We start from the raw sequence: 14586 nt of genomic DNA, 5'->3' as shown, positions 1-14586 counted from the left end.
AGAATAAATGCCACAATTCAACTCCTAGGCACATATCCAAAAGAAGTGAAAACAGGTACTCAAACAAATACTTGGACACACATATTCATAGTAGCACTATTTCTAATAGTCCCAAATAAAAAAACACAAATGTTCATCAATGGATGAATGAATAAACAAACTGTGATATAATGAAGTCTTGATACAAGCTATTATGTGATAAACCTCAAAAACATTAAGTGGAAGAAACCAGACAGAAAATATCATATATTGTATGCTTTCATTTATATAAAATATCCAGAACAGGTAAAAGGCCATAGAGACAGAAAGCAGACTGGTGGTTGTCAGGGGATTGGTGATGGTGAGAATGGGGATTAACTGCTTAATGGATATGGGTTTTTGTTTTTTTTTTTTTCTGGGCCAATGTAAATGTTTTGGAATGTACTAAATACCACTTAATTGTTCACTTCAAATAGTTAATTTTATGTAATGTTAATTTCACCTCAACAAAAACAAAGTTAAAAAAAGAGAGAAAGAATAAATGCCAGATGGGTAAATATTTAAATATAAAAATAGTTAAATCTTAAATGTTAGGAGGAGATATGGAATAATATTTTTCTCATAATATTGGGGTATGAAAAGTTTTTCTAAGCATGACAAAAAAAACAGAAAAAAAGAAAATGTTAATAAACATGCATACTTAAAAAATCTCTTACAAGAAATACACACACACACACACACACACACACACACACACAGAGTTTAAAAGTATATGTGGCTGAAAAAGTATTTTTAGTACTACTATAGAAAAACTCCTATAAACAAACAGGCAAGAAGTAAACATGTCAATTTCATATTTTGTTAGTATGCTAGCTGGTTGCAAAGACTTTGATTCATCAGACCAGATAAGCAAGTAGCCTAAAGGACTAAAGAGTCAAGGTGCACAATCTCTGACTCTATAGCTTTTGTCCTTCATACTATAGACCATTGTTGTCTCCCGACCCCCATCTGCCTGGCAAAAATATTTGTAGTTTCTTAACTTCAGATATGTTGTGAAGATTCATTTAACTGCCAAAAATAAATCGAATTAATCTTTTGAGATAGAAACAAGCAAATGTAAGAATTACCTGGTCTTGAAATTTTTGTGTACTTAAAAACTTTTATTTTCAACTCTTATTTGCAATGGTTTTCTGTCTATAGTTTAAAACATTTGGTTTCATAAGGACATCTGAGACTGTCATATATGAAATAGTAAAACTAAAGATAAAAACAAGTTTGCAGCTTTGAATTCTCCTTCAGTTTGAGCTCTCCTTTTTTTTTTTCAACTACTAAATGAAGGAATTCTAACTCCTCTTGGCTGTCAAGAATATACAATTAATTGTGCCATAATATAGTCCAGAAAAACGCCAAGCATTTAAGAGGCATTAAATAAGAATGAGTAAAGGAAGGCGACGTGGCATTCTGAAAAGAGAATTACCAAAGGGGGAAAAAGGTGAGGCTAGAAAACTTATTTTTGTTTTGAGTATTATTGATGCAGAAAATAATTCACAATTATGGTGTAAAAATAATAAAGTCTTCATAAACAAAAGAAAAGCCTGATAATACTGGTATTCTGTCTGAAGACACACTCTGGATGTACCCTTATTTTTAAATGCTTTAAGAAAAAGGGAATAATATTTTAACTAAAATAAAAATTCATTTAGGTCTCACTAAGGATTTTTGGAGAGACTAAAACTTATCTCAAAGGATTAAACATCAACTAAATAGAACTTCTCCTTTAATGTTGAAATAACTGGTATTAGACTTGTCCTTCCACTGTAAATAATCAGAAAACTCTCAAAATATATGAATCAGCTGTTCTCAGGCATTGAACAGGACTATGCAGAGATCATGATAGTCTCCACAACTTTCTGCTTGGAGACACTTTCTTTAGGTGGAGAATCAAGTTAAGTTAATTATCAAGTTAAGAAGAGAGATCAAAAACCAGGAAGGCTGACATAGCTGGAATATACAGGACTACAGAACAAGAGAGAAGGGAGGAAATCTGTTGCTGAATATTGATCTGCATATGTGTATGAAAAATTACAAGAAGCCAGGCAAAAAACTGTGGAGATGTAAGCAGAACTCCTGCATTTCAATCACCAGCGCATTCAGTAAAAACCCAAGAAGAATCATGCTTTTGTAGTAGGGCTGAGCAAGCTCTAGAATAAAGAATATTCTGGATTTACCCAAACAAAGGTCAAATGCAAACATCAAAAGGATCAAGCTGATCTTCAAGTTACTTAAGACTCTTTAAAGAAATAAATCAAAATCCAGGTTCTCAATAAAGAAACATTCACAATGTGCAACACCCAATGAGAAATTACTACCAATGCAGAAAAGGAGGAGAATGTGATTCAAACAGGAAGAAGGCAAAGCAAAAGAAACAGACCCAGAAATAACAAAAATTATGGAATTAGCAGAAAATAATTTTCAAATAGCTATTATAAATATATTCAAGAACTTTAAAGGAGAACATAAATATAATGAGAAGAAACATGATAACATTACATGTATATACACACAAATTTATACCAGATGAAAACTCAGATCTATACAAAGAAAGCATGCCAGATAATGGTAAATACGTGGGTAAATGCAAAATAATTTTACTTATTTAAAAATTTTTAAAAAAGATAATTGGCTCTTTGAAACAAAAATAATGTGCATATATTGTGGAATTTATAACATAGAGAGAAGTGGAAAGTATTAGAAAACAGCACAAAGAATGGAATGGGACAATGGAAGTAAACTTTTGTAAGGGCTTTACATTATACACAAAATGATGCAATATTATTTGGAAATGTATTATGATAAATTAAGAATGCATTTTGTAAATCCTAAAGCAACCACTAATTAAATAGCACAAAGAAGTATAGCTAATAAACTATTTAGTAGAGATTAAACGAAATACAACAAAACTCTTGGTTAATCTAAAAGAAAACATGAAAGGAGAATAAAAAGGAAGAAAATACTCAGGACAAACAGAAAAGCAGCAAGATAATTACATTAAATATAAATGATCTAAACAAGAAGTTGCGAAACATTATCACCTCCTGTTTTTGTAGATAAAGCTTTATTGGAGCACAGTCACACCCCTTTGTTTATTACCTATGTTTGCTTTCACACTACAATGGTAGAAGTGAATAGTTTTAACAAAGACTATATGATTTACTGTCTGACTCTTAACAGAAATAGTTGCCAACCCCCCGACTCCCCGCCACCAAACTAAAGATTTTAATTTTAAAATGCAATGATCGTTAGACATAAAAAATCAAGATCAAACTACATGTGTTCTATAAGAAACAGACTTTAAAGACAGAAGTACCTACATGTGATAAGTGAATATAGAAAAAGATTTACCATGCAAACACTGAAGACAGTTGGGATAGCTCGATTAGTATCAGATAAAACAGACTATGAGTCAAAGAATATTTTTAAGAGATGGGGATCTCACTATGTTGCCCAAGCTGATCTCAAACTCCTGAGCTCAAGTGATTCTCCTACCTCAACCTCCCAAGTGGCTGGAATTACAGGCATGTGCCACCATGCCAGACTGGTCACAGAATATTATCAGGAATACAGAGGAATATTTGAAAATGATACAATGTTAAAGACATCAAGAGGATGTAACAATCATAAATCTCTATATACCTAAAACATAGTTTCAAAATAAATGAAAGAAATCTTACAAACTATTGGGTTGGTGCAAAAGTAATTATGGCTTTCACCATTAATAAGAACAGTAAGGAAATCCACAATTCTAATTGGAGATATAAACATAATTATTTCAGTAATTCTTCAACAAGAAGGCAGCAAATAAGATATAAAAAATTTGAAAAAACTATCCAACAAAAGGATAGTTGTATCCTTTAATTTAATGGACATTAATGGAATACTAACCCAATAATAGCAGAATATGCATTCTTCTCAAGTGCACATGTGCTAGACTATAAAACAACCTTAAAAAAAACTAAACTCATATAAGGTATATTCTCTGTCCACACTATAATTAAACTAGGAATCGGTATCAGAAAAATTTTTATGAAACACCAAAATATTCAGAAATTAAATAATACCTTCTAAGCCATGGGTCACAATATAAATAAGGAAATATTTAAAACTGTATAATGAAAATACAATGTATCAAATGGTTGATGAAATTTATAGTAAAAACTTGTTTGTTTTAATAGCAGAAAAAAGATTTTGAAATCAGTAATTTAAGTTTGTATCTTGAAAAGCTAGAAAAAATAAGACCAAATTAAACAAAGTGAATAGAAAGAAGAAAACCAACAGAAGAGTGGGCATCAATGTAATGCAAAATAGACAAACAATAGAGAAAATCATTTAAACCATAAGCTTGTTCTTTAAAAAGATCAATAAAATTAACAAAGCCCTCATTAGGATTATCAAGGAAAAGAAAGAAGACACAAATTTTCAATATGAAAAATAAAAAGGAGCCATTGCTACAGATTCTACAGATATTAAAAGGATAACAAGCAAAAATTATGCACAATTTTATGCCAATAAATTTGAAAACTTTATAATTTTTATAAATATTGAATTTTTCATTAAAAATTTCCCACAAAGACAATTCCATCCTAGATGGCTTCACAGTTGGATTTTATCAAGCATTAAGAAATAATAACAATTCTCCCCAGGCTCTTCCAGAAAATAGAGGCAAAAGGAACACTTCTCAAACCATTTTATGAAGCGGGGCTTACCCTGATACAAAAACCAACAAAGAAGTCACAAGAAAAAGACTCTAGAAAAATATCTCTCTTGAACATAGGTCCAAATATTCTTAAGAAAATATTAGCAAATCAATTCCAGCAATATATAAGAGTAATAATAGATCATGAAAAAGTGGTTTTTATCCCAAGAATACTAGATGAGTTTTACATCTGAAAATCAATCAATGCATCTACTATATTAACAGGGAAAGCGAGGGCAAAACACCACCTGATCATGTCAATAGATTCAGACATCTTCAATACCCATTCATGACTAAAACTCTTAGAAAACTAGAAATAGAAGGAAACATCCTCAAAGTGACAAAGGGTCATTACATAAATCTTCTAGTTAACATTATATTTAATGGTTAAAAAGAGGAACAACAACAAGAAGGAATGCTTTGCCCTTAAGATTGGTTAAAAACGAAAGGCTGCCTGGTCCTCTCATTTCTTCAACATTGTACTAACGATCATGATCAGTATTATAAGGCAAGAAAAAAATAAATAAAGGGCATAAAGATTGGAAAGATAGAAGTAAAAGTGCTTTTGTTTGAGGATTTTCATTAGAGAAAATCCAAATGAATTTACAAAACAACTGTTAGAAGTAATATGTGAGTAAACCAGGTCTCAGGATATGAGGGCAGTATAAAAAGAAATCAACTATATTATTATATAACAACAAAAATTTGGAAAATAAAATACAACACACTAGCACCAAAACGCATGATTAGATTTAACAGAACATATGTGCAAGACCTATATACTGAAAATGAAACATTGGTGAAAAAAATTTAAAAAGACCTAACTAAATGTAGAAGTAAATCTTTTCATTTGTTAGAAAATTCAATATTTTTAATATGTCAATTCTCCACCAAAAGAGAAGATTCCGTATCTTCTCTTTTGGTATAAAGAGACTTGTCTCAATTGACAAGTTGATTCTAACATGTATATAAAAATATAAAGGACTTAGAAAAGCAAAAATAATTTTGAAAAAGAACACATTCAGGGACTAATGCTCCTGGATTTCTAGACACACTGGGAAGCTCCATTACTTAATACAGTGTGGTATTTGTTTAAGAACAGAAACCTAGATCAGTGGGTGAGAACAGAAATAGACTCATCCATGTATGCTAAATTCATCTCTCACAAATGTGTCATGGTAATTCAATGGGGGAAATGATAGTCTTTTCAACAAATAGTGTTATAGCAATTGAATATTCATATGAGCAAATGGAACTTCAACCTTTACTTTATACCTTATATAAAAATTAATGTAAAATCTACTATACATATTTGTTTTTCAATTTTATTTTTATTTTTGAATTTCATGCATTTTACATTTCTTATCATAGTCTCAAGTCTTAAGTCATTACTCTAAGAGTTAAATCAAAGGATAAGGTGTTATGCAAGTAAATAAATAATTGTTATTCCCCAAATAGGTTTGCTTGGTTGTCTCTCCCTCTCATAGGAATCAGTTGTAGTATGCACAATACACGTCTTTAATGACTATATTTTGTATTTGTATTTTACATTTAATGAATATATTTTATATTTTGTAGACCTTATATTTAAATATAAAAACAACACCTATAACTTCTTAAGGAGACGATTCAAGATGGCTGAACAGGAAGAGCTCTGGAGGCAGTTGCCAGTGAGAATGCAGACGGTGGGTGATGACTGCATTTCCAAATGAGCTTTTACAGCCCACAGACCAGGAGTTTCCCAGGCAGAAAAGCGCTGTGAGTCTCCAGCATGGCTGTTTCAGCCGGCACAGTGGGTCTCTGCACAAAAACTCACACAAATCTGGGCACCGTTTCAACTGGTGCTTGGAATGCCTGGGAGACAGAGTTGCCCATTCAACTGAGAAAAAGGGGGCTGAAACAGGGAGCCAGGTGATCTGGCTCAGCACTCCCACCCCCACAAAGATCAGCAATCTAAAACCTTCTAGAATGAGAGTTTCACAGCAAGCACAGCTGGACCTGGGATGGGTCAGTTCTGAGGGGGGAAGGGCATCCACCATTACTGAGGCAGTCCACCACTACCAAGGCAGTCCACCATTACTGAGGCAGTCCACCATTACCAAGGAAGTCCACCCTTACAGAGACAGCCTGCCATTACTGAGGCAGACTGCCATTACTGAGGCAGTTCTAACTATATCTCTATAAACAAAACTGCAAGGAAGTTCACACAGCAGCTGGGCAGAGCCTACGGCAGCTCAGCAACACCTCTGCTGGCAGACTGCGATTAGGCTACCTCCTTGCTGGGCAGGTATCTCTGAAAAAAGGCAGCAGCATGTCAGGAACTTAAAAATAAAGCCCAACCTTCCCAGGACAGAGCACCTGGGAAAAAAAAGGTGGTTATGAGTTCTGCTGCAGCAGACTTAAATGTACCTGCCAAGCAGCTCTGAATGGAAGAACAGAACTCAAAGCTCAGCACTTGAGCTCCTATAAGGGACAGATTGTCTCCTCAAGCAGCTCCCCAACCTCTGTATATCCAAAGAGACACCTCATAAAGGAGAGCTCAGGCTGACATCTGGCGGATATCCTTCTGGGACAAAGATAACAGAAGAAGAAACTGGCAGCAACCCTTGCTGTTCTGCAGCCACTCCAGGTGATCCCCAGGCAAGCAGGGTCTGGAGTGGACCTCCAGCAGTCCTGCAGCAGAGGGGCCTGACTCTTAGAAGGAAAACTAAAAAAACAGAAAGAAACAACTTCATAATCAACAAAAAGGACATCCACTCAGAGATCCCATCTGAAGTCACCAACTACAAAGGCCACAGGTAGATAAATCCACAAAGATGGGAAGAAACTAGCATAAAAGGGATGAAAACACCCAAAATCAGAACGCCTCTCCTCCTCCAAGGGATCACAACTCCTCGTCAGCAATGGAACAAGGCTGGATGGAGAATGAGTCTGATGAATTGACAGAAAAAGGCTTCAGAAAGTGGGTAATAACAAACTTATCTGAGCTAAAGGAACATGTTCTAATCCAATGCAAAGAAACTAAGAAACTTGAAAAAAGGTTTGATGAAATGCTAATGAGAATAAACAGCTCAGAGAAGAATATAAATGAATTGATGAGCTGAAAAACCCAAGAAGAGAACTTCACGAAGCGTATACAAGTTTCAACTGCCGAATCGACCAAGCAGAAGAAAGGATATCAGAGATTGAAGATCAACTCAATGAAAGAAAACGAGAAGGCAAGATTAGAGAAAAAAAGAGTCCAAAGAAATGAACAAAGCCTCCATGAAATATGGGATTATCTGAAAAGACCGAATCTATCTTTGATAGGTGTACCTGAATGTGACGGAGAGAATGAATCCAAGCTGGAAAACACTCTTCAGGATATTATCCAGGAGAACTTCCCAAACCTAGCAAGGCAGGCCAATATTCAACTCTAGGAAATACAGAGAACACCACAAAGATATTCGTCAAGAAGAGCAACCCCAAGGCACATAATCGTCAGATTCACCAGGGTTGAAATAAAGGAAAAAATGCTAAGAGCAGCCAGAGAGAAAGGCCAGGTTACACACAAAGGGAAGCCCATCAGACTCACAGCAGATGTCTCAGCAGAAACCCTACAAGCCAAAAGATAGTGGGGGCCAATACTCAACATCCTTAAAGAAAAGAACTTTCAACCTAGAATTTCATATCCAGCCAAACTAAGCTTCATAAGCGAAGGAGAAATAAAATCCTTTATGAACAAACAATTGCTCAGAGATTTCATCACCACCAGGCCTGCCTTACAAGAGCTCCTGAAAGAAGCACTAAACATAGAAAGGAACAACTAGTATCACCCACTCCAAAAACGTACCAAATGGTAAAGACCATTGACACAATGAAGAAACTGCTTCAACTAATGGGCAAAACAGCCAGCTAGCATCAAAATGGCAAGATCAAATTCACACATAACAATATTAACCTTAAATGTAAATGGACTAAATGCCCCAATCAAAAGATACAGGCTGACAAATTGGATAAAAAGTCAAAACCCATTGGTGTGCTATATCCAGGAAACCCATCTCACATGCAAGGATACATATAAGCTCAAAATAAAGGGATGGAGGAAGATTTACCAAGCAAATGGAGAACAAAAAAAGCAGGAGTTGCAATCCTAGTCTCTGATAAAATGGATTTTAAACCAACAAAGATCAAAAGAGACAAAGAAGGGCATTACATAATGGTAAAAGGATCAATGCAATAAGAAGAGCTAACGATCCTAAATATATACGCACCCAATACAGGAGCACCCAGATACATAAAGCAAGTTCTTAATGACCTACGAAGAGACTTAGACTCCCACACAATAATAGTGGGAGACTTTAACACCCCATTGTCAATATTAGACAGATCAGCCAGACAGAAAATTAACAAGGATATCCAGGACTTGAACTCAGACCTGGACCAAGCAAACCTAATAGACATTTACAGGACTCTCCACCCCAAATCCACAGAATATACATTCTTCACAGCACTACATCACACCTACTCTATAATTGACCACATAATCAGAAGCATATCACTCCTCAGCAAATGCAAAAGAATGGACATCATAACAAACAGTCTCTCAGACCACAGTGCAATCAAGTTAGAACTCAGAATTCAGAAACTAACTCAGAACTGCACAGCTTCATGGAAACTGAACAACTGGCTCTTGAATGTTGACTGGATAAACAATGAAATGAAGGCAGATATAAAGATGTTCTTCAAAACCAACGAGAATGAAGATACAACATACCAGAATCTCTGGGACACATTTAAAGCAGTGTCTAAAGGAAAATATATAGCAATAAATGCCCACATGAGAAGCAAGGAGAGATCTAAAATCGACACCCTATCATCAAAGTTGAAAGAGCTAGAGGAGCAAGATCAAAAAAACTCAAAAGCTAGCAGAAAACAAGAAATAACTAAGATCAGAGAAGAACGGAAGGAGATAAGAGACAGAGAAAACCCTTCAAAAAATCAACAAATCCAGGAGCTGGTATTTTGAAAAGATCAATAAAATAGACCACTAGCCAGATTAATAAAAATAAAAGAGAGAATAATCAAATAGATGCAATAAAAAACAATAAAGGGGATATCACCACTGATTCCAGAGAAATACAAACCATTTGTATTTCTGTATTTCCACGGAAATACAAATGGGAAAAAGTTTTGCAATCTACCCATCTGACAAAGGGCTAATATCCAGAATCTCTAAATAACTAAAACAGATTTACAAGAAAAAAACAAACAAACCCATTCAAAAGTGGGAGAAGGATATGAACAGACACTTTTCAAAAGAAGACCCATATGAGGCCAACAAACATATGAAAAAATGCTCACCAATGGTCATTAGAGAAATGCAAATCAAAACCACATTGAGATACCACCTCATGCCAGCATTAAAAAATCTGGAGACAACAGATGTTGGAGAGGATGTGGAGAAATAGGAACACTTTTACACTGTTGGAGCGAGTGTAAATTAGTTCAACCATTGTGGAAGACAGTGTGGTGCTTCCTCAAGGATCTAGACATAGACATTCCACTTGACCTAGCAATCCCATTACTGGGTATATATCCAAAGGATTATAAATCATTCTATTATAAGGACACATGCACATGTATGTTCATTGCAGCACTGTTTACAATAGCAAAGACTTGGAACCAACCCAAATGCCCATGGATGATAGACTGGACAAGGAAAATGTGGCACATATATGCCATGGAATACTATGCAACCATAAAAAACAAAGAATTCGTGTCCTTTGTAGGGACATGGATGAACCTGGAAACCATCATTCTCAGCAAACTGACACAAGAACAGAAAATCAAACGCTGCAAGTTCTCATTCATAGGCAGGTGTTGAACAATGAGACCACATGGACACAGGGGAGGGGAGCATAACACACTGGGGTCTGTTGGGGGGGACTAGGGGAGGGACAGTTGGGGGTAGGGAGTTGGGGAGGGATAACATGGGGAGAAATGCCAGATATAGGTGACGGGGATGGAGGCAGCAAGCCACATTGCCATGTATGTACCTATGCAACAATCCTGCAAGTTCTGCACATGTACCCCAGAACCTAAAGTGCAATTTTATATATATATATATATATATATATATATACACACACACACACACACATATAAAATAACTTCTTAAATACTGAAAACTATCTTGGCAATCTTGGAGCAGGCAAAATTTCTAAGACAGGACATGAAAGCACAAACCATTAAAAAATTAACACATTGGATTACATCAAAATTAAAAGACGCTTCAAAAAATGAATAAGCAACCCAGAAATTAGGAGAAAATATCCATAAAATATATCTGACAAAGACTTGCATCCAGAATATGTAAACAACTAATAACTCAAAAAAGAAAAAGAATTTAAAATGATAAAATATTTGTGTAGACACTTCACTAAAAACAAAATTCATATGGGTAAAATTAAAAAGACTGACAATACCAAGTGTATTGACAAGAATGTAGAGCATCTGGAATTCTTCTACATTAGTGATAGAAATATAAAATAATACATCCATTTTGGGAAACATTTTCATACTTTCTTTTTTTGCCAGCTTTGTTGGAGTATAACTCAAAAATAAAATATTCTAAGTGTAAGATGTGCAATGTGATGATTTGATATACATAAACATTGTGAAATGAATACCACAATAAAGATAATTTACATATCCATGACTTCCCATAGTTGCCTTTTTTGTATGTGATGAAAATAAGATCTATTCTTTTAACAAATTTCAAGTATACAATATATCATTATTAGCTACAGTATATTAGATATCCAGAACTTATTCCTCTTATAACTGAAAGTTTGTACTCTTTGACCAACATCTTCCCATTCCACTTCCTCCCTGACCCCTAGTAAATACCCTTATACTCTCTGTTTGAGTTTTTTAGAATCCACATATAAGTGAGATCATGCAGTATTTGTCTGTGTCTGGCTTATTTAGCTTAGCATGATGTCCTCCAGGTTCATCCATATTGTTGCAAATGAATAGTTTCCTTGTTTTTTTTAAAGCTGAATAATATTCTATTGCATGCAAATAACACAATTTCTTTATCTATTCATCTGTTGACAGATATGTATGTTGTTTCCATAGCTTAGCGATTGTGAATAATGCTGCAATGATCATGTAAGTGTAAATATCTCTTTGAGATAGTGATTTTATTTCCTTTGGCTATATACCCAGAAGTGGATCACATGGTAGTTCTACTTTTAATATTTGGAGGAGCCTTCGTACTGTCTTCCATTATGGCTGTATTGTAATTTTTTATAAAGCTAAACACGTATATCATATGACTCATTCTTTTCATTCTAAGTATTTATGCAAGAGAAATGAAAATATATGTTCACAAAAGCTTGTTTAATAAAGACTAGAAATGACCGAAATATCTATCAACAAATTAATGGATAAACAAATTATGGTATATCCACACAATAAAATACTATTTGGCAGTAAAAAGGAATGACCTTCAGAAACACTCAACAAAATAGATGAATCCCAAAGACATGCTGAGTGAAGAAAGCCAGATGTAAGTATAGATATTCTATGGGCTCATTTGTGTGAGGTTCCAAATAAGTAAAAGTAGTATACGTAATGTCAAAAACAGATGAGTGTCTGCCTTCAAATAAAGCTGAGGTTGAGGGAATTTGACTGCAAAAGGGAATGAGGGAGAGTTTTGGAATCATAAAAATGTTTTATATCTTGGTTGTGGTATTTATGTGTGTGTGTGTATATATATATAATTATCAATACTCTGAACTGTACATTTATAATGGATGTGTTTTATTATATGTAAATTATACCTAAATAAAATTGATTTTTTTTGGCCAGGTGTGATGGCTCACGCCTGTAATCCCAGGACTTTGGGAGGCTGAGGTGGATGGATCACTTGAGGTCAGAAGTTCAACATCAGCCTGGCCAACATGGTGAAATGCTGTTTCTACTAAAAACACAAAAATTAGCCTGGTGTAGTGGCAGGCAACTGTAATCCCAGTTACTCGGGAGGCTGAGGCAGGAGAATTGCCTGAACCCAGGAGGCGGAGGTTGCACTGAGCCGAGATCATGCCATTGCACTCTAGCCTGGGTGACAGAGCAAGATTCCATCTCAAAAAAAAAAAAACAACAACAACAAAAATTATTTTTTTAAAAAATAAAATAACCCAGTGAAGAGTAAGTTATAAATTCTAATCTTTCTGTTTAGCATTGTCCATGTGGTCCTATAAAACTCGGAGCTTCCTTCATTTTAGCTCCAAGTGATCTATCTCAAAGTAGTATATCTTTCCCTTCATGATACAATGCTACTTTTCCTCATTAACTATTAAAATCTAGCAAACTAACATACCAATCTAACATACCAATATAGTTCTTTGACATGGCAACTTCTCTGACTTCAATGTGAACAGAGCCTCTTGGTATCTGCACCACTTCCATGTAGCCTGGAACATAGAAGGTAGCCAGTATTAAGCAGCCTTGGTCAGGAAATGAGTATTTAGTAACCATTTAATACTAATCATTTCCTTATGATTCCATTCTTTCTTTGACTTTGCATTTTATAAATTATGATGGGCAAATTACCCTTTGGGTTCATGAATACATTTTAGAGAAACAGCATTTAACAGTCTTTTTCTTTAAAATTATCTCAAGATATTTTAAAAGCCTCAACATGTATAATGCTTCATTTTTTTCCTCACCAGATGCCCCTCATATCAATGCCCTGTGAGAATGTACACCTTAAAGAAACATGACCAAATGAAGTTAAGCAGAGAGGGAGAACATTTCCTTAAAATATCTTACATGAAGCCACATTTAACTCTAAAACAACTGAAAGAAATTTGGGGAAGAAACCATTACCTAAATTTAAAAAAAATCTGAAAAATGTGGGGGAGCAAAAACCAAGCGTTTTGGCTCCTCCGAGTACACCAGATGTGTGAGGAAGAATTCTCTCTACATACTCACCTCCCCTGGGTAGCGAATCATTGAAGAACCCTTCAATGGCATCACATGTGCTTCCATCCCCTCCACAGACTCGACATCTATCTTCCCTAGCATCAGATCCCAAAATATTATCACAACCTACATGCTGAAAACAGAGAGGAATATTCAGTGTGTCAGAGAAATTCTTGGAACCATACTAATCAAATAACTTATTCATTTACTTGTTTTTCCAGTAAAAAAAGTAAAAATAAGGTAATCTGTGAATACAAACCATACTTGGTTCTTTGTTATTTGAAAAACTTGAATACTGTGACGAAAATAATGTTTTCTTCAAGAAAATAAAGTACCCCTTTCCCACAGATACATAAACACACACAAATATACATACACAAACCGAATCATCATCAGATATATTTGGAGACAAGTAGCCAGAAAGATACAAACTTTTCCAAGAAATTATGAGACTAAGTAAAATGGTGCTTTTTATCTCGTCTTTCTCAGTTTGAAGCACTTAATTTATGCCTCTCTTTAAAGTAAAACAAAACCAGACAAGTAAAAAAATTTATGGAAATAGTGGTTTTTGTGGCTTTTCTTATTATGATACAATCATACACAGGTCTAGGAAAATAGCATGGATTTGCTCCTGCAATTCCCAAATAGTCTGACTAATTCCCTAAAGCAAATGCTTTAATAAGATAAAGACTAATTCCACAATGAAAACCATTATAAATGCTTCAAAAGGAGATAAAGTAGGAGGAGCATAGCTATTTCACACTTTGAGGAAAATTTATGCTATGAAATTTATCAAATAATCTTCCAAAAAGAACATATGGTAGGCATATGAATAAGAGCTGAATCCTCATTCTCTCTCTTTTTCTATCATCTTGTTTGTA

The 14586-nt window shown here is 34.7% G+C and overlaps 1 protein-coding gene across 4 annotated transcripts in view; it reads right to left on the bottom strand.

The window, feature by feature from the left end:
* The window catches only part of ADAMTS6 (ADAM metallopeptidase with thrombospondin type 1 motif 6), a 331044-nt gene that overhangs the window by 53481 nt on the left and 262977 nt on the right, over positions 1 to 14586 (bottom strand). For all 4 annotated transcript variants that reach the window (XR_004269519.1, XM_032279614.1, XM_032279622.1 and 1 more), the window contains 2 exons: positions 13715 to 13838; positions 13114 to 13194 (listed from right to left, as the gene is read on the bottom strand). Coding sequence is in view for 3 of the 4 variants with exons in the window: in XM_032279614.1 (XP_032135505.1) it covers positions 13114 to 13194; positions 13715 to 13838 (205 nt within the window). In the remaining variant the exon portion in view is untranslated. The remainder of the gene's footprint in view (positions 1 to 13113; positions 13195 to 13714; positions 13839 to 14586) is intronic.

This window comes from Sapajus apella, unplaced genomic scaffold (genome assembly GCF_009761245.1).
Source record: "Sapajus apella isolate SASKATOON/1434 unplaced genomic scaffold, GSC_monkey_1.0 scaffold1, whole genome shotgun sequence".
Classification (NCBI taxonomy): Eukaryota; Metazoa; Chordata; class Mammalia; order Primates; family Cebidae; genus Sapajus; species Sapajus apella.
The sequence above is the reverse complement of the archived record's forward strand: the minus strand, read 5'-3'. Positions and strand labels throughout refer to the sequence as shown.